We start from the raw sequence: 19,908 nt of genomic DNA, 5'->3' as shown, positions 1-19,908 counted from the left end.
CTAAATCTCATATCAATTATAGGATGTGTAACTTGTCCTGATCAGGAGACAAGAACAGAGAGATAGACAGAGTAAAGAAAAAGCTGGGTGGGAGGTAGGCTTGAAGAACAGCCTCATCCTCTGGAGGCCAAATGACTGCAGAACTGACTCCATCTGCTCCCCAAGCTTTTATTCCAAAAGACTGTATGACCATTTGGGGATTAAATGTCGCTTAACCTTTATTCGCTTGTTTCATTTTCAGAACTATTTTGTTACTGATTATAATGTTATGATTAGTTACATCCTAGTTTTCTGTTTCAATTAGATGAGTGATGAGTAAAAATAAATACAGTTAAAGAGTTTAGCTTCAGACCTAGTTATCAAACATTATTGGTAAATTTGGAATAAAACTGAATTGTAGGCATAATTGCTGTGGATATAATTATCACCTGTATTGAAATCAGGCCTGACCTTTGATAGCACATTCACTGACATGCCAGTGAGCAGCAAGCACAAACGTATGCAAACAAGCATGGACCTGCACAGTATGCTATTACAGTGGTGCAGTATGGCACTGTAGGTGCACCAGCAAAACAAACACGCACGTACACACAGGCTGTTCTTGTTGTGGAGTCAGAGGGAACACACTGACCTAATTTCCCCCAGTTAGCTTGCCTCGTTGGGGACCAACGTTCCACTCCACCCGTTTCCCCCAACTGAGCCTATCAGAGCACTCACTCACTGTGTGTCTCTGCCTTTCTGTACCCTCCATCTGTTGTCTGTGTGCATACTCAAGTGTAAGATCAGCAGCAAAGTGTACAGTTGTATTGTTCACGGCTGCTCATCTGAACTTGTCTATGGTACACGTGCATAAAACACTGATACCATGCACCTTGCAGTGTCATTCCTTTGCTAAAGGAGAAACATTACCACAATGGGAAAAAAAAGTAGCTCGCAGTAACAGACAGAGAAACAGAAAAAAAAACTGCCTAAAATAACAACTATTTCCAGGCTGTCAATCCACTGCATGCTGCAGCTCCAAATCACAACTCAGTGCAAGGGTCAATCAATTCTGATGTAATGCTGGTAAGAGGTGGGTGGAGATGGCAGTACTGTTCACCTCTGGGTTTCTAGATCTTTTTAGGTCTCTTTCCTGTGCTGAGGGGGCAGGACTGTGTCTGCATATCGTCCATGCACGAGTGTGTGCATGCATGTGTGAAAGAGGCTCCTGGCTACCATAGCCCAAGTGCACATGTTAGGCTTTTGTGCTGCCAGACGCCCTGGGTCATTTCGGATCTCACAGAAACACACATACACAATCAAAGTGCTGCTTCCGTTATGGAAATCAGAGCTGTCAGCTGCCTGACAGGCTAACATTGTAATATGATTGGTTAATCTGCAGTGATGTGGGTGTCACTCAGAGCTGACTGTGGTCCCATTGGTGGTCTGGGTCAAATAAATGTTTCCCACACTCATGTAAGAGAGGAAAGGGGAGTGGGGTTCAGCTAGATAGGTGACTATACATGAGAGCATATGACAGACTTTGTACATGAGAGATTGTGTGTGCGAGAGAAAAAGAGAGCTAGGTCAGAGGTCCTGCTTCCCTTGCGCTCCTCTTTTTTTTTATCTGCAATTACTTGTTCACCATTCTAATTGAAACACATAAAAACAATGACAAAAGTCAACAAACAACTGTTCAAAATTGACTAATGCACTGCAACCTGTGCAAATAAATATGGAGTATTAGCAAAACATCACTGACATGCAGCTCTAATAATATAACTGACAAGCTGTAGATGTAATCAGAATTTGGTGCATAGTTTAGCCTTTATATAAACACCAGGATGGCAGGTTTTTTTTTAGCTACAAAAAAAAATCTAATACAGTATTAATTAAATAGCCATGAAATAAATCCTTCACGAAGTTGAAGTGTTTTTTTTAATTAAATGTAGTTTATGCTGATGTTGAATGGCATTTTATGATACGTATAGAACATGCTTCTTTAGTACAGAAACAGCCCACCATAGTAAACAATTTGCCATTTAATTGTAGCTACTGTATACTCTATATAAGATGTGTGACATTTATGAAAACATACAATAGAAAGTCAGTTCAGCACAAGTCCAAACCCCATTTACTGTGACCATTTACCCATTTACCATTACTCATCAAATTATTATTCGTCTACTTATGTTTGCATCCGGGTTTTATCCTGTCATTGATGCTGTAATGTGCTGGCTTTATAGGCAACATTGATCTCTTTTAAAAAAACAATGCAAAACAATACACTTTTAGAAGACGTCCCTAGTAGTGCTGATAGTGCAGTTCAAAAACATTCAGATTATGGTTATTTTTAAGGAAAAAGCTAAAAGTCAAAACACTTTGACTCTAGAAAGAGAGAACATGATAAATAATCATAATCTGACTACCTGACCTGAGAAAAGGAATATTGATTTGAGATCTACAGTACCAATCTCACATCTTTAACTTGTGTCCATTATGTACTTAACTACTCTGCGTACACATGTAACATATATTAATCATATCTGGCTCATAATTATTTTGTCTCTCCTGTTAATTCTGTCCTTATTGCACTTTCTCCACCTCTAATTTTCTCCACTCATTCCTTCATTCTCTCTGTCTCTATCTCTCTGGTGAAAATGTCCTGCAGTTATGAGGCAAGGTCAGAGAAGTGAAATCCATTTAAATACTGATGCAACTCTCAGGAGGTCCAGTCGCACTCCTCCCTGTACGCCTCACCCAAATTGATGAATGGATAGCTCTCTTTGGTACATTTACTATTTGTCCTGCATGAATCATTGGTTGTATCACACATTTACTGACATCATAGTATGTGTCTTTTCTCAATGCTCCAAAAAGTTTATAGAGAAAAAAAGAAAACCTATTTATTGGTAAAACTACGGTGTGAGCTTAAGAAGCTGTGTGCTTAATGTGCTTGGGAAGTCCCTGTGTGTTTGTTGATCCCAGGTGCATCTGCATTTGAAATATTTCCACCCTATTTTATTGCACACCAAGGGACCTGCCATTTCCATGTTTTAATCCCCTCTCGTGCTATGTTAGGCGCTCCATAAAAATGCCACATGTTGCACGGCAGTGAAACGGCTACCTCATGTACACATCTAAACTATTCCAAGGTGTGTGAGGAGGCCAAAACATATTTATGGAGGAGGGATTATTTGTTTGGCCAGTGCAGGAGTGACAAAGCTGGGTTATGACTTAACAAACTGATGCTTCTGAATGGTCCTTTGGCTGTTAGCTTCAGAGTATTGCTGTGTATAAGAAATTTAATTCACAGCCAAGTTAGTGGTAAAACGTGTAAATGTTTAGCATCCGAGCTTTGAGTTTCGTCATTAGAGCTTACCACATTGCAGGGATATTAGAAACATCCTGTTTTTCTTTGTCATAATAGAAGAAACAGTGGGATGGTATGTCAGTTTGTTACACAATGAAATAGTCTGAAAATATATTTCTGTTCTTGCTGAGGGTTATAGTTTGTGATATCTTCATATCTGTGTAATAAATATGTAGTTACCGCCAGCAACTGGTTAGCTCAACAAGGTCTGGAAACAGCTTACCTGGCTCTGTCTTTCTATCTGCACTTGTAAATCTCACAAATTATCATGTTGTTGCAGGAAAGAAACTTAAAACATAAAAAATTACACATTAAGGTTTTCCTTTTGTATTTTTGCATTATCTCAAAATATCAACTTTTGGCAATCTTTGTAGCAGTAATTTCCATGTGCACTATGCGTCGAAAGTATCAACAACACTGAGTACTTTCCATAGCCATGTTATGTTTGCCAGCACGTGAGAACCTCCCTGGCATTGTTAAAATGAGAAGCCAGCTATTAGTCAAACATGGGCTCCTAATCAAGTGGAACATATTTTTTCACTGCTTCTGATTATGCTGTTCTCTCTTGTCAGCTGCAAATAATTCTGATAATTTGGTGGTGCATCCATATACTTTTAATTACATAATCATGGACTCCAGTTCTGCAGCTGAGACACTATTCCATTATTATTTTTTAACTACACTCCAAAAACCTGCCACTGTGCACCCATTTTGTCAATGAAATGAACGCACACTGTATGTAGAGTATTCTTGCATTGTCGGGGTTTCAGAAAACTCTGCATTTAAAGCACCCAAATTATAATGTAATTCTTCTTGGGAGTGTAAAAAATAAAATAATAAAGGAGAGTGAGAAAGAGAGAGCACAAATTTAAATTTGAAATGATTTTTTTTTAGATTTTTTTTTTTAATATATAAATAAAATTTCTCCCAAGATGATATAAAATTTACTCAATTATCTAAAAGCCTTGAAGGCATAAAATGCTGCTCTGTTCAACCTGTTTTTATACACACACATATCCTGGATGCTTTGGAAAATAATACCAGCACAGTACCAATGATTATCATTTACTATATCTTGTGGGAGTGGGTTTCTATGTGATTTCCACTTTGTGGGGTTTTATAGCTTCCTGCATTGTACTGTATTTGCCACACCTGTGCAATGCCAGTCCTTACAGAGGTATGTGTGCTTCTGCATAAATGCAATACATATGCAGTTATTCTTAATTTTTATATTGTGGGTAGGTGACATTAATTTTTGTGCTGTGTCTCACGTCTGCATATTTATGTATTTACATCAAAACACAAATATTCATAGCATCAGGACTCAAGCTTAGAAATGGTAGAATGTCATTCAATGCTCTCATGGTTTTCTGACATTTCTTCTTAGCTAGTTCATATGTCATGATAGCAGTTGTATGGAACACATTCTCAGTTAGCTTGAATTTTAACTTCCCTAAGTTTCATATGTTTACAAGAGCTGAACTTTAATACAAACTTTCCCCCCACTATGCCTAAATAAAGACTTAGAAAGAACCATGTTTTATAACACACAGAAGACAGATGTTAGACACTATTCAAAAGTGAACTTAGACTAAGTTGAGGTATCTTCAATTTAGTTTTTTGACACCTAAGATAATCACACTTGCATAATTACCACAACACTCATCATCTAGGCCATTGAGAAAATAACATTATCTGTCAATCTTTTAAGTCTCTTTTCACACTGTATTTTTTGCTTTATCTATTTTCCTAACAGCAATGCATTTTTCAAATATGCAGAAAAATGTGTGGTTTTAGTGCATTTATAAACAATGCCAGTGGCCCAAATAAGAAAAATGACAGAAAATAACTTAATCCTCAGAATAAAGGGATAAGTCCAATTCTTTAAGTGGCCTTCGACTGGAGGGTTTAAACCATCAGGGCTATGCAGAGAGAATCTGAGAGTTACCTTCACTCTCCATGGCCCTGGAGCCTTCTCATCATAAATCTGCTATTTAAAATGTAACACCCCACTGTACTCCTTTCCTTCCCCTGCCCCTCCATAACTCATTACCCATGGTGTCTTAAAGGTTTGATACTTGTCTGTACTTGCTATTCACTTTGTGCTATTTTTAAGAGCACAGCTTTCATTTGTTGTTATGCTGTTCAACATTTAGGGACACAGCCTGGAAAAAACAGTTCAGGACATTGTTCTTGCTTCATTGGTTGACAGATATACGCTAGTCAGATTTGATTTAAAGGCCTTGACACACTCTGGCAAGGTTTAGAGAGGATGATGAGTCCTTGTGCAATGTGTTTTGATATCATGGGAATGAACAACAAACATATCAGAACTAAGATAATGAGGGAACAGCTTCTGGCCCAGATTTCACAGAATCCTATAAACTACAATTAAAATCTAGTATTATGTGCAACTGCATGCCTGTTGAAATGGTTAGTTTCATCTCTGTCCTGCTATGCCACATGCTATCAGTCGTTCAGGGGACAAGCTGTGATATTGGAATGAAACCTCCTTCTTTCCTGCAAGATAAAAAGACCCACACCTCCACTCCTGCCTTTCCTTTTTTTTCCTGTATTGTACTTTTGTAATTGGAAGTGCCATAATGAAATCAATTCAGTAGTGATAACAGTTTCACCGCATGTTACCAGTTTCCTTTGGAAGATGCCATGACAGACGTCTAAAAATATTCCTCTTTCAAGCATCATCAATATCTTCATTATATGAAAGATGGGTGTCATGTTGTATTTGCTGTTTTCGTTTAATGCCACTTGACAGGGTAGCATCTTGCCTGTGTCTCTGACACACTGCTTTTTTGTCTACTCTGTAATTCCACTTTTGCAGACATGGGAAGCAGTTTTATACCATATAGTGATAAAGCAAGTCATGATAAAGCTGTGAACAGAATGAAGGCTTGTTCAGAATCTTAATAGAGACAAATTGCTTGGATATTATCATCTTTACACCTGACATTGGAATTGCACACATTTATCATCGTAGCTATTTATTTACTTTTTTATTGATTTATTTATTTATTCTTGCAGTTGACTGAAAGGCTGATATATTTACATTTAAAAGTTCAGGAGACTTAAATTAACTTTATTGTCCATATGACAGAAAAACTGAATAAAATGCCCCCCATCATAAAAATGGGGCAATCTGTTCTTTTCCACGTGCTGCTACTTTAATGTAGCATTAAAAGTCGTGTACTAAAAACAACAGTACCACATTATGAAAAAGTAATAGATGCGATGTAATCTACTGTACAATCCTACTGCATAAATTATGTTGTATGTACCTCTCACTGACCTCAGGCAGCAAACCTCCTGAATATGTTTACAGTGGAACAATCTGGACGGCCTAAATTCTCAACCACAGAACTGATCACTAACTGACTTTCATGACAGCGTCCTCACTGCTGTGACTCTTTTTCAGCCAAGTTTTTGCAGTGTATGCTGCTGGTCTTGTATGAATCATTAAAGGAACTTGATAACGTCAACAAAAAAACACTTCAGAGAGCGTGCTCACTACACACAGGGAACAGCAAAGACAATCTCTTGTTTTAAATGCAACTGTGTGACTGCTTGTATTTCATCAGGAATACAAACGGAAGAAAATGCAATGCTGCATTTGCTTTAAGTCTATCCTAATTATTTGGCGAGTGGAGGAGAAAGCAATACAACTGATGTTGATTCTGTTTTGTTTTGTTTTTTTTTTTTCTTTAGGCAATGTACCAATTTCCCTAGATACACACTACAAAGTGAATTCCAACTGTGCTTTGGGACAAAGTGGTGAGACACAGGGATGTCCACAGGCAAAGGCCTTGAGTCACACTCTGTGATGCTAACTATAGCTCTTCAGGATATACCTACAGTAGTCTTGGTCTAATTAGTGTCAGCCAGACAGTAGAAGTCCTAAGTGTCTGTTTGTGTTGACTTTACATATTACAATACAAGTATATGCAGGTCTAAGTGCTGTAACCACTAATTTACTTCACACACAGACGCATACTGTACAGTATCGTATGTGCTATATATGGTGTTTTCTATGGAAGCTATAACATGCCACGTCTAAAGTATTTTCATTTTCCCTTTTCCTTTCCTTCCTCTCCTCCTCTCGCCTCCACTGCTCCATCTGTGCCCTCTATATGAAAGGGAATAGTTGAACAGGCCTGACAAAGGGCCCCACAGAGGAGGCAGAGGTGCTCAGGGAAGCTGAGCACTGCTCGAAGGGATTACTATCTGTTTGTGTGTGCATGTGTGTATCTGAGTACATTTGTGTACTTGCATGAATGTGTGGCCACTTTTGTATTACATTTCCCCATCTTTAATGTTTACAGCATCTGATAGTGATAAAATACTATAATGTAAAGAAAAGGATACATTTGTACTGTAACCACAAAATACATGTCATTACACTGCATTATATGTGTCTGATGAGGGGTACTTTATGTCTATACATGTTTCTGTTCAAATAATCTTCACTGACACTATGTGACACTGTCTTCATTGCCTAATTATTTTTGTGTTCAAGCTACCTAGCTCTAAATGTAATGTAAAATAATATGAAAAAAATGAATGGAAAGAAATAAAATGGCATTCATTCTTCAGTTTTTCACTCATATACATTACATTCATATTTATTGTTGTGTTTAAAATTCTTTTTAATCTAAAAAAAGTGTTGTGTGGTGTGTCTAAAATCAGATCAGCGCTGATTGGACCTGCAACCTGCCACTCACACCTGTCTGACCGAGTCTACCTGGCCCTTCGCATGTTGCCATCTGAGCTGGGCCTGCCGTTGCCGCGGCAACAAGAGCCGCATACTAGCTGGCGTGGCTCCATTCGGCAGCTCAGCCTCATTATACTGCTGCTGGCTTTGATGTGGTTTGTGAGGCTCTACCTGCATTACTGCAGCCAGTGGCTCTACCTCCAGGCCATAGCAGTTCCTGTCAACAAGTGAGTTTGCTTCCTTTGATATCGCCCGTCATACACACACACACACACACACACACGCACACACACACACATACACGTATGGACAGGGGAGGGAGTAAGAATACACATACGCACAAAAAGAGCAAAACTACAGACACTTTTAGAGTAGCCTACACACATCTCTTCCTAACATAAATGTATTTACATGGAGGACAGATACATACATAGATTACTGAAGCAATATAGGCAAATTGCAGAAATACATGCAAAGTATGGTTGTGATGAAACAGGAAGTCAGCACAGCAAACAGCATTGGAGAGAATGAGGATGTGCAGTGTGCCTGAATACGTGTTTTGGCAAATGTGCATGCTGGATACGTCAAAATCATCTGTTTGGAATTCCCCCATTAACATTTTAACAAGACTCTCTCAATATTAACAAACCATTGCTGGGGGAGTTTGTTGATTTCACCACACAGCTTTAAGTCCCAAAAGGCTACATTATTTGGAAGGAATTTATTGTTATTATTTGGTGCGTTGATAATAAACAGCAATAAGATACCACAGAACTGTTAAATCACATCTCAGTGGCATATGGTGCTGATTTAATTCATCACAATAAAAAGAACTGGCTGCAAACATGCATACAGGCAAGTTTTTATTACAATGACAAGAGGGTGCAAACATCACACATTAAATTATGGAAAGTCATAGAAGAAAGAAGAAGGATAAACAAATGTGGCTAGGTGTAAAAAAAATGATGGACTGAGGGGACGGACTGGAGGTGAAAAAATGAAAATGTAAAAACAGAGGGGGTCAATGTGGATGACAACTTCCACATGTCTGAATCTGCTGCTCTCCCTCCGAGCATTTCTCTCTCCATGCAATGACCAGAGCTGGGGGTTTCCCAGTGAAAGTGAGAGAGCGAGACCAAGTGACAGTCAGAGTGGCTAGTTTGATGACCAAGTGCAAGCAGCAGTTTGGGCCAATATTGTTTGTTTTCCTTTTGGGTTTTTGCTATATTTTATATGCTTGCAGAGCAGTAAAAGGTACAAAATTTCTCTTTGGAATGTGCTGGAGTAGAACAACACAGTATGATAATATGAAATAGAAATATATCTGTAAAAAAAAAACAATTACCTCAAAACTGCACTAAAAGCAGTACTTGAGAAAATGTAATGTAATATCTGCCAAGTGGTCCTTGATTGACTGGTGTGGTGGACAGTTTATTCACCAGCTTTTCTCTGTAATACCTGGATTTGTAGTCAAAAGTTACAAAAAATAAGACATTAACATCTTCTTTACTGGTCATCCAGTGATGTAATCTATATTTTACTCTAATACGACTTGTGGAAGACCAAAGCTGTGTGTTGTCAGACTTGCCTCAGATAAAACACCAATGGACCTCTTCTGTCAGATTAATGGACAGAATCTGGGAGACGCATCACTTTCAACAGATCAGATGAAAATTAATGAGCAAAAACTGGACCTCTCCTCTCTCTACCACTTCCTAACTGATGGGAAGATTAAGAAACTCATGAGGCTTGTGGTCAATAGAGAAGGAGCATGGAAATGCTCTGTCATGTAACAGCACAGGTTAATACTTTTACTTGTAACACCTGTCAGTTTTATTTATTCATTTATTTATACTCTATTTTAATACATTGTGACTTAGAAATAATTTTCTCCAGATTGAAAACATTATTTCTGAAAATGAAAAACTGAAAGTTCTCTTTTACATAAATATTCAGACTCCATGTGGTGGAACTTCAGACTATGCTCAGGTACATCCTGTTTACTTTAATATTCATTGAAATGTGTCTAATACTTGACTAGAATCCAAATGTGACTGGTGAATGGAGTGGACACTTCATATCAGCACAAACACCAAACCATGAAGTGTAATGAACTCCCTGTAGGCCGTTGTAATAAAACTATGGCGAGGTAAAGATCAGGGCAAGGAACAAGAGTTCAGTGGCCACACTTGTGAAAGGTAAGAATTTTTGACCATCAGGACTCTTCTTAGAGGTGGCCATATGATTAATCTGAGACAGAGAGTTGAACAAGAATCAAAATCCTCTGCAGAGATGGGAAAACCTGCTGAAAAGACATCTATCTAAACAGAATGGCCAGCCCTTTTCAGACATGCACTTCTTGTCATTAATCTGACGACATCTGAAGGTGTTGGCTTCATGTCAGAATGAGGATCCTGGTTGTGAAAGTTGTGACAGCAATCATACTAGTTCAAATCAAATTAAATCAAATCAAATTTATTTATATAGCGCTTTAAAAAACAACATCCAGATGACCAAATTACTTTACATAGACAGAATGAAATCTTCAAATATCTAAAAAAAATAATTACAAAATGCAACATAGTAATATAAATAATACACAGTTTTTAAAAATTTTAAAAGAATTAAAAGAAAATATCAAACTCTACAATGTATTAAAAGCCAAGGAAAATAAATTTTATGTAAAGATTTAAAAGAAGCCAAATCCGGAGGTGCTCTAACATTGAGAGGCAGAGTACTCCAAAGCTCAGGAACTGCAGTGGCAAAAGCACAGTCACCTCAGTGGGTATATCTGGCCCTAGGTACCTCTAGAATGTAATGACCTGATGATCTAAGAAAGAGATCTAGTTGGTTTGTGTCACTGCACAAAATCAGTGAGACAGGATATTTAAAGGCTTTAAAAACAAAAATCATTAAATTAAAATCAATTCTAAAATGAACTGGAAGCCAGTGAAGAGAAGCCAAAAGGGGTATATGCTCAAATTTCCATGCATTAGTTAAAAGTCGAGCTGTTGCGTTTTGAACCATCCAGACATGAGAAAGGGACTGATTCACACCAAAGTATAGGACATTGCAATAATCAATCAATAATTGCTATTTCAAAATCTTTAAAAGAGAGAATTGACTTGACCTTGCTCACTATTGAATATTATCCTCAGATTTTTTATGGTCATCTTCAGGTGAGAAGTCGAAAGGCTAAAGTCATTGTCAGTAATATTAAAAAGCAATTGTTTAATTTAAAAAAATCACACACCAGCCCCATGTTCTTAGGTCTAAGAGACAGTCAAGAAGTGACTGGTAGGACATGCCTCTCATGGCCATTAAAGGTAAATAAATCTCAATATCATCAGCATAGTAACGAAAAGAGAGGCCAGGTTTCTAAAAGACACATCATAGTGGAAGCATGTACAAAGAAAACAAAAGGGGACCAAGGACAGACCCTTGAGGGATGCCACAGGAAAGGGGGCTGAAAGGGATTAGTTACCAATATTATCAGTGAAGCTTCTATAGGTGAGATATAACCTAAAGCAGTTAAGAACAATACCATGTATTCCCACACACTGTTCCACACGATAATAATTCCATGATTGACTGGATCAAAAGCAGTGAGATCTAAAAGCACCACTAAAACAGAATCCCCTGCATCCCTGGCCAATAAAATATCATTACTAATTTTTAATAAGACTGACTCAGTATTATACTTTGATTTAAATCCAGACTGAAATTTCTCCTCAATCCCATTGTCACTTAGAAAAGACTGTAGTTGGGTAAAAACTATATTCTCTTAAACCTTTGATATAAAAGGCAACATTGGTCTGTAATTAGAGAGCACAAAAGGATCTAAATTTTTCTACAATTCCGACCTATCAACATTTACATATCACTTTCAACATGGCGCAAACTGCATATGGTTGCATTAATGGATAGGCAAACACAAAAATTCAACATACTGAGATAGGGCATTGTTATGTTAACACATTGAGAATGGTCATGTAATTTATTTATTTCTTTTTCTGGTGTGTGTTAAAGTGAAATATCTAAACATCTTGCGATACTTTAGCTTTGGAAGGTCGATTTTGTGTCAAGTAGTCTGATTTGAGAATAATATCCCTAGTGGTATAACCATGCTATGATAATGCTTCTCAGCAGCAGAGACAGGGTGGCTAATAAAAAATACGGACAGGTTCTTGAAGAAAACCTGCTTCAGAGTGCACACTACTTCTAGACTGGGGAGGCTGTGTCTGTTTCAGCATTTCGATGATCCGGTGCCTTGAGTAGCATCAGTAAAAATCCCTGATCATCCACTTTGATTGCGCAGTCTGCATACTTTCTGAAGCCTCTGTCACTACAGATTGTAAACCAAAAAAAACAAAAAATGTTTTTATTTATTACAAATAACTAATTAATTACAGAGCACAGAGTAGTAAACAGCAAACAGTAACGTTGTCATCAAACCTATTAAATACAATCAAACAAACCAGAATGATGTATAAAATATATAAAGTAGTTGCCCTTGAGCAACGTCTCACAAACACAAATATCTGAAACTCATACTGACATATGCATGGTGTTCACACACAGTGTACACAAATGCCTATCACACAATTTTGTTTCTTCTCCCACCAGATTTGAGTTTCACACACACACAGTGGACCTTGTATACCAGAGTTCTTTGCTTCATACTCGGGAGGAGCTGGCAATGGTGGTGGTGGGTCCCATGACCTTGAATTCAGTAACGTTCCTGCTGGTTCTGATCAGATGGGGCTGTCAACAGATATTTGGCTCATTCCCTTCCTTCACGTCAAAGTTTATCATGGCTCAGGGAGTGTGGACAGTCCTCGACCCCCTGGCAGTCTTTGCAGTGGACGCTGTCCTCGGGGTAAGTCACTTAAAAATAACTTGCACACTTTAAATAGTTCACTTTATCTTGGCAAAGTGACTTTAGAATACAAAAAAATAGGGGAGGGGAGAGGGTGAGAAAGAAAACGGCAAGGTTAGAGTGGTGTCTTTTTTTGGCAGTGAGTTGGATGTTGTTAATGAAGAACATTGAAATAATTTGGACTTTTCACAGTTGGGAATCATCTGACATGAGATGCCTAAATAATAGTGAAAATGGCATTGTAACGGTTGTGCCTGACCAAAACACTCTTTTATATTATGTTTGTGATAAACATAAAGATTACACAGTTGTTTTCCCGTATTACAGTATACATCTAACAGTCTTAGACTACATATTTGTCTTTTTGTTTTTTCTTTCAATATCTGTGTCCTCAGCGTCTCACCTACTCTCCTGACACACCAGTGGGTGATGCAGCCAAGCTTTACTGGCACTTCTATCGAACTGACCAGTCAGGTGCAGCGGGGGTGATCATCACTGTCTTTCTTTATGCTGTGCTACTCCTGCTCTCCATGACCATCCTCTCCATTTACCTGCTCAGGTGAGACACACAGGAGGATAATGATGATCTAGTCTTTATTGTTCAAGCTAACTGGCTAAACTAGCTGTTTTCACATTGCTGACCTTGGTAATTAAAATGATGATAAACGTGTCACTGTTAAAATGACAATGCTACTGTATATCATTCAAAACTAGATCAACATACATCCATGTACATTTAGTTCTGGTTCTCACAAGTGGATCCAATTTCCTTCTGTTGTCATATTGCTCAAGTCAAGAGCTAACTCTGACATTGCTAGTGAAGAAAAGCCACGCAGCGCATTTCACCACCGCAGCCTTTTGTCCACCCCATCTACCATTTTTCCCTCCTCAAAGCACATAAAACAACAATGAAAACAAATGTTGATGTAATCCACTTTGATTGTGTAGTCACATGGGGTTACTTATGCAGCTTTGCATCAACCTCACAGATTTACACACATACTGAATTATCAGACACAAAAGCAGAAATACATGCATGTAACACACAGTTGCCTTTTTGAATATACTATACTCTGCAACTGGTTGGAAAATTGAAAGCATTTCTAATTCAAAAGTTGGATGTGTTGTGATATAGCGTGAATGTCTAACCCCCTTACATTATCCGATTAGGCTGAATGTTTTGCATGGCTGGTATCACTGCAGGTTTCATACATATTGAAATGGACTGTGTATACATAGTGTTGAATAGATATACTCGATCTTAGTGTGCTGTGTGTTTCACTTATGTCTTGCAGATTGAGGTCAGACATTCTGAACCATGCTAGGCTTGGATTGGGATTTTAGTTCAGTATTTTAGCATTTATTTTCTACTAATCCTTCCTTCTGTATAACTGTTAGAAACTTCCTGATTAATTATGACAAACAGAAAACACAAAACATCAATGTAAATGAATCACTCTAAAGCTGGACCGTAACTGTTGCCTTTATTGTGATTATTAAAAAATGTACAGGACAATGACATCACATAGTAAAGGAGGGCACTGCAGAACAGCTGATTTCATATTTACAGCTTAAAAGATAATTATTGATTGAGATGGTTTGGACATGTTCAGAGGAGGGACAGTGATTACATCAGTAAAAGGATGCTGAGGTTAGAGCTGCCAGGAAGGAGGCCTAGAGGAAGACCAAAGAGGAGGTTCTTGGATGTAGTGAAGGAGGACATGAGGATAGTTGGTGTGGGTGAGGAGGATACAGAGGATAGGGTTAAATGGAGGCAGATGATTCGCTGTGGTGACCCCTGAAGGGAGCAGCCGAAAGGAAAAGAAGAAAAGATAATTATTGAATTATAAAAAAAAACAAGGACATCAAGTTTTGCAGCATGAAAGTAAAAAAATGTAGAAGGGTAGGTTATACATTACGAAATAGTGTAACTTAGTATTCATCCAAGGTGGGTTCTCCCGCCCTCACAAAAGACCAAATTCCATTAACAGCTCAAAATGTAAGAAAACCCTTCTTGAATTAATCAGTTTGAGATTGGCGGCCGAGGAGAGTTGCCATCTAATTTCAGTAAGCGGGAAGCTTATCAGGCTCCAGCTAAATGGACAATATTAAAACAGCAGTCGGGAATAATGACTTCTGCCACTCAACCGCCACACGGGTTTGTAGTGAATGTAGGCCATGAGGCTGAAGCGAGACTGATAATTTTATGGGTTACAGTTTCCTATTGGCTGCAAGGAAGGGGCTCTGACACAGAGCATGACCTATTTCTAAAAAAACGCCTTGAGCTATATGTATAGATAGAATGGACTGTTATCCTTTTTTAATTACATTTTAGGTAGCCTTTATTCACATACATATCTTTTGAAACTACATAAACATCAACAAAAAGTGATTTTTAAGTTTAAGGTGGTGCAGTTTACAACCAAATGACTACAAGGTTCATTACTAAAAAAAATACAAAGTTTGCATTTCCTTACTCTGTATTTCTGTGCTTGTGCAGGCTTCTGCATGAAAGGGTATCGGGTGAACAGGTTGCACATATATTGGTATAAGATTAGGAGTTAGGATTTTGGTTCTGTGTTTGGCATCAAATCAGTAATATATAGCCTATTAATTGATTGATTGTTAAGTAGTAGATTGCAGAAATGTACATTGCATAATTCTTGAAATCTAGCTTGAATTGTTTCATTGGCATATTTAATTGAATTGAACTGAAAGATCTGTAAAATTTATTCCATAAGTTAATACATGTACTTATAGTGACCCCTACACTGAAAAAAGAATTGATGCAATATCATAATTATCATTTAGGTCATACCTACCGTATAAGCAATATATAGGCACTTCGAACACCAAGGAAATGAGTCTGTTCTGAAGCACAGAGATGCATAGATGGTGAATTCCTCCAAGAGAGAGGGTGCATAAATGAATGAGAAGAACAGTTCAAGTGTAAGATGAAAATGAATGCATGCTATTCCTGTGTCTGAGGTCAAGATTCTACAAACATCCCTCTCCCAAGAGTGATGGGGAGGGATGCTGAGTTCAAAGCTCTGTACCAGCTTCTTGTATAAATCCCTGTCTTCTTGATGTTGGTTTTATTTGAGAGTTGATTACCCTCTGACAGGCTAGAATCTCTATGGAAGGGCACAAGGTCCGCTGGTTTTGATGGTCAGCCAAGGCAATTGTTTACAGACATGGTGATTCTTTTTAGGGGTTGGCTGCATGCACCCTTGTGTGGTAAAAGAAAAATAACACTTTGGTGATGTGAGCTCATCTGGAAGTATGAATCAATATGCCTTCTGCTGTGCTGAACGTTTTTTTGTGACTCAGGCTGGTGTCTCCAGACACATCTGCAACCAGCACGTCTATTGCTCTGCCATCTTTGAGGTTCAGCATTAACACCGAAGAACATCCCAGGATCTGACTCCCACACATTAACAGATGTACAACCTTACAAACGCACACTGAGCCAAACACAGACATGGTTACAGTCATCTTGTGTTAACAAAGTGCTTCCCACTCACAAACCAATTTGTTTGATTTCTTTTGCTCTTTCATTGTGTTTGATTACTCACATTGACTTTTATGTGAGTGCAAATATGCTTGGTGTAATCAATACTAGTTTCATAAGTCAATCCAGCAATTTGGGATCATTGTGATTTGACCTGTTCCATAAAACCCAGTCAATATAACAGTAAAAGAGGACATAATGCTGTTTGGCACTGAGTTAGCCATAGTTATTTTCAGGCAGAGACATTTGACCCTGTGCCATCTTTACAGTGCAGAGATAATGTTTCAGTATGGTCTCACTTCACTTCCTCTTTCTAACTTCTTTTATCACACTGTTCTTTGCAGATTTCACAATGATGGTCGCATGCTGGACATCTTTCAACGACTTAGTGCTTCAGATGGGATGTACTTCCTGCCCGAAGACCAAGAACTGTCCAATCAGGAACTGAGCTACATTGTCAAGAAGGCAGAGCAGTGGAGAGGCTTCAGTGGGGAGAGGCGTAAGGTAAGCACATCATTGCACTCTAACTCTCCTCTCTCTTCAGGCAGTGATTAATTAGTCTAGTGGCTACTTTCTTAAGGACAGAATGAGCCAAAAGGTCATTGCTATTTATCTGTTAGACTGTTTTATGTGAAAGGAAGGAATTATAGTTGGTTGTTCATAACCCTAGGATGTTTCCACCATGATGCCACACTGAAGGAAAGGACTGGCTGTGGTAGTATGAATGTGATTCTGAAAGAGGTCATTTAAATTTAAATACAATAGCATCATGCTGTTCATCAATACCACATTCACTGTGGTCACCACAAAGAAAATGGTAAATCTGCCAGGTTTAAACTGGGTCAAAGCCTTCCACTGAGCTCCAACAGAGTGCCATTTATGTGCTTCAGCAAAACAGGGTTGGTAACTCTTAACACTTTTTTTTTTCACTTAAAAATATCAATTTTCAGACGCCGCCTCATGCTGACCAAACAAATGTAAATTGTAACTACTTATCTTGGATTTTATTTCCAAACAACAACAGGATCGATAAGTGTGTCTCCATATTTAAGAAGGTTCTGTATACAGTTTACTGACATGGTATAACAATGGTAACTCCATTTCTTTCTTAAATCTTCTGCTGTGGCATTGTGATCTTACTGTGGTCCTATTCATCTAGATGCATTTCTGCAAAGCAAACAGGGCAGCGGCTACACAGAGAATCACAGTGTCTAGAGTGAAACTACATTTTCCTTTTCAGCTAAAGTTCTAATATAGATTTTTCTGGGGAACCACAATACTTTTTCTCTGGGTTGTTGAGTGGTTTATTACAGGGGGTTTTTGGTTTTGCTGCTTAAATTGAATAATATTGGTACTGATACTGTAAATATGGAACTTATCACTCAAGTAAATAAAATATAAGGCCACATAAACTATGCCCAGAAGCCTAATGAAAACACAATTTATTGTACTCAGCCTGTGAGTTACTTTGGATCAGGGGTGGGCAGCTCTTGTCCTCGAGGGCCACTGCACTGCTTGTTCTCCAACTATCCCTGCCCTACCCACTGTTGATTACCTGGATCAGGCAGGTTCAGCCAATCAGAAGCTGGGAAATACCACTGTAAATGAGGGTGTTTTCAGTCCCACGTTCTGGTTAGGGTCTCTGGGTTTTTGACCTATAAATTGAATTACATGAATAAATTACTGAATAAATGCATTATCCACCACTGTCAAGGTGGATAGATGCCTGTGCTGTAATATTCTCTTTTGAAAATTCAGAGGTGAATCTTTTTTTTCCCCTCAAATTCCTTTAAAAGCTCAGTTCAGCCACATTAACAATACATCATTATTACTCTGAAAAATCCATAGCAACTACTGTTTTACTGAAACAGTAGGTTGCTATGAAAACATGTTGACAACAAAGGCTGTGAATCCCCCCTCCCATTTGAACCGGCCAAGGGTCCCCCATTCTCACAAATTCCAATTTTAACCCCTGGATGTATAGAATAGCCTCATTTTAAATGATTAAATTTTCTTTAGTTACATTTCAGAAAGCTGAGAATTCATCTCAGAGGTCTTTAGCTTCATTCTAATTAGTACAAGATAATTACCAAAACAGAAACTCGGCTAGCAGGCCTGATTAGTCTGTGGAAACCAATTTCCAAAGATATTTCATTGAAGATTGCTCAATCATTTAGTGGGATCTTGTGTAGATGCTATAGTAGGCATTTGCACATAATATAGACAGGGAGCACAAGTTTTCATAAGCATACACACAAACCTAACAGTATAGTCACAGATCTTTTAAACAGAAGAACAAAAACTGAAACGAAGTGCTTTCATAAGGCAAGGTTGAAGACCTGACCAAACAAGTGCTGCTTTCCAATGATCGAGAGCCCCAGAATATGATAGAGGTTGCCATCTTTCTAAATTACTGGTGGGTAATGTGTTTGCTATGTTCCACTGAAAATCACAACATGGTTAATGGTGTTGATGTTCAACTAAACTGTTACTTTCTAACATATGCTGTTGTTCTGACTTTAGCTTGCAATGTGGAAACTTTTTAATGTTATATTGTCTAATTTACCCATGAGGTGTCAATATTTTTGATTCTCACATGCCTCATTTGGTGTCAGTAGGATTTACACATTTCCACTCATGTTTCCAAATACAGGAATGCACTGCAAAAAGACAACACCACCAAAAAACATAATGCATAAAAAGAAAACACAACCAAATGCAGAAACACACTGCAAATAGCACAGTTGACAATGGAAATTAGCAAAATGCTAACACTAACAGCAGATGGTCTCAATGAAAACATTCCCATTGTCCACTGTGCTTTTTTCAGTGTTTTTCTAAGTTCGGTTGGGTTTTCTTCATTTTCTTAAGTTGTTTTCTTCATTTGCCTGTGTTTTGTCTACTTGCATATCTTTTCTTAAGCTCCAGCATGTTGAGCTCTCAGGGTCACCTTAATAATCATTCATTCATAATAATCATTTGTCTAGAAAATGTAGTTTTTACTGGAGAATCTTGCTACGAGCTTTAGTGAACACTATTTACCATCATAAAAATCTTAATAATGCAAGTATATCAAGAATTATTGTGGCTTAATATGTCAGTTGGTGACCTCACTTCATGATCCATATTGTTTACACTGTTAGTTGAAAATTGTATTATTATCTAACTGGTTTTCAATTTCTAATAAACTCAAATCAAATAATTTGTGTTACGCATAACTAATTGCATACCTAAAGTATTAAATTGTTTCTAATGTCCTATTTTTTTTACGCCTGTCTCGTAAGCTTAAATGAACTGTAACCCTGGCTCTTATACCGTAGGTGTCTACACACTAGCTAATGGGATGGTGATGGACCTGCTTATTGGGACAAAATTGAGTCTTTCAGTGTTTGGAGATTTTGAAAGAAAATACACCCCCAAAGTTTGTGATTAAGAAAACG

The 19,908-nt window shown here is 38.0% G+C and overlaps 1 protein-coding gene across 1 annotated transcript in view; it reads left to right on the top strand.

The window, feature by feature from the left end:
* Window positions 1-19,908, top strand: part of ofcc1 (orofacial cleft 1 candidate 1) — a 73,341-nt gene that overhangs the window by 31,587 nt on the left and 21,846 nt on the right. The window contains exons 16-19 of the mRNA XM_026292851.1: window positions 8,054-8,305; window positions 12,705-12,957; window positions 13,353-13,516; window positions 16,813-16,972. Of these exons, the coding sequence (XP_026148636.1) occupies window positions 8,054-8,305; window positions 12,705-12,957; window positions 13,353-13,516; window positions 16,813-16,972 (829 nt within the window). The remainder of the gene's footprint in view (window positions 1-8,053; window positions 8,306-12,704; window positions 12,958-13,352; window positions 13,517-16,812; window positions 16,973-19,908) is intronic.

The sequence above is a fragment of the Mastacembelus armatus genome, chromosome 20, assembly GCF_900324485.2.
Source record: "Mastacembelus armatus chromosome 20, fMasArm1.2, whole genome shotgun sequence".
In the NCBI taxonomy this organism is placed as follows: domain Eukaryota; kingdom Metazoa; phylum Chordata; class Actinopteri; order Synbranchiformes; family Mastacembelidae; genus Mastacembelus; species Mastacembelus armatus.
The sequence above is the reverse complement of the archived record's forward strand: the minus strand, read 5'-3'. Positions and strand labels throughout refer to the sequence as shown.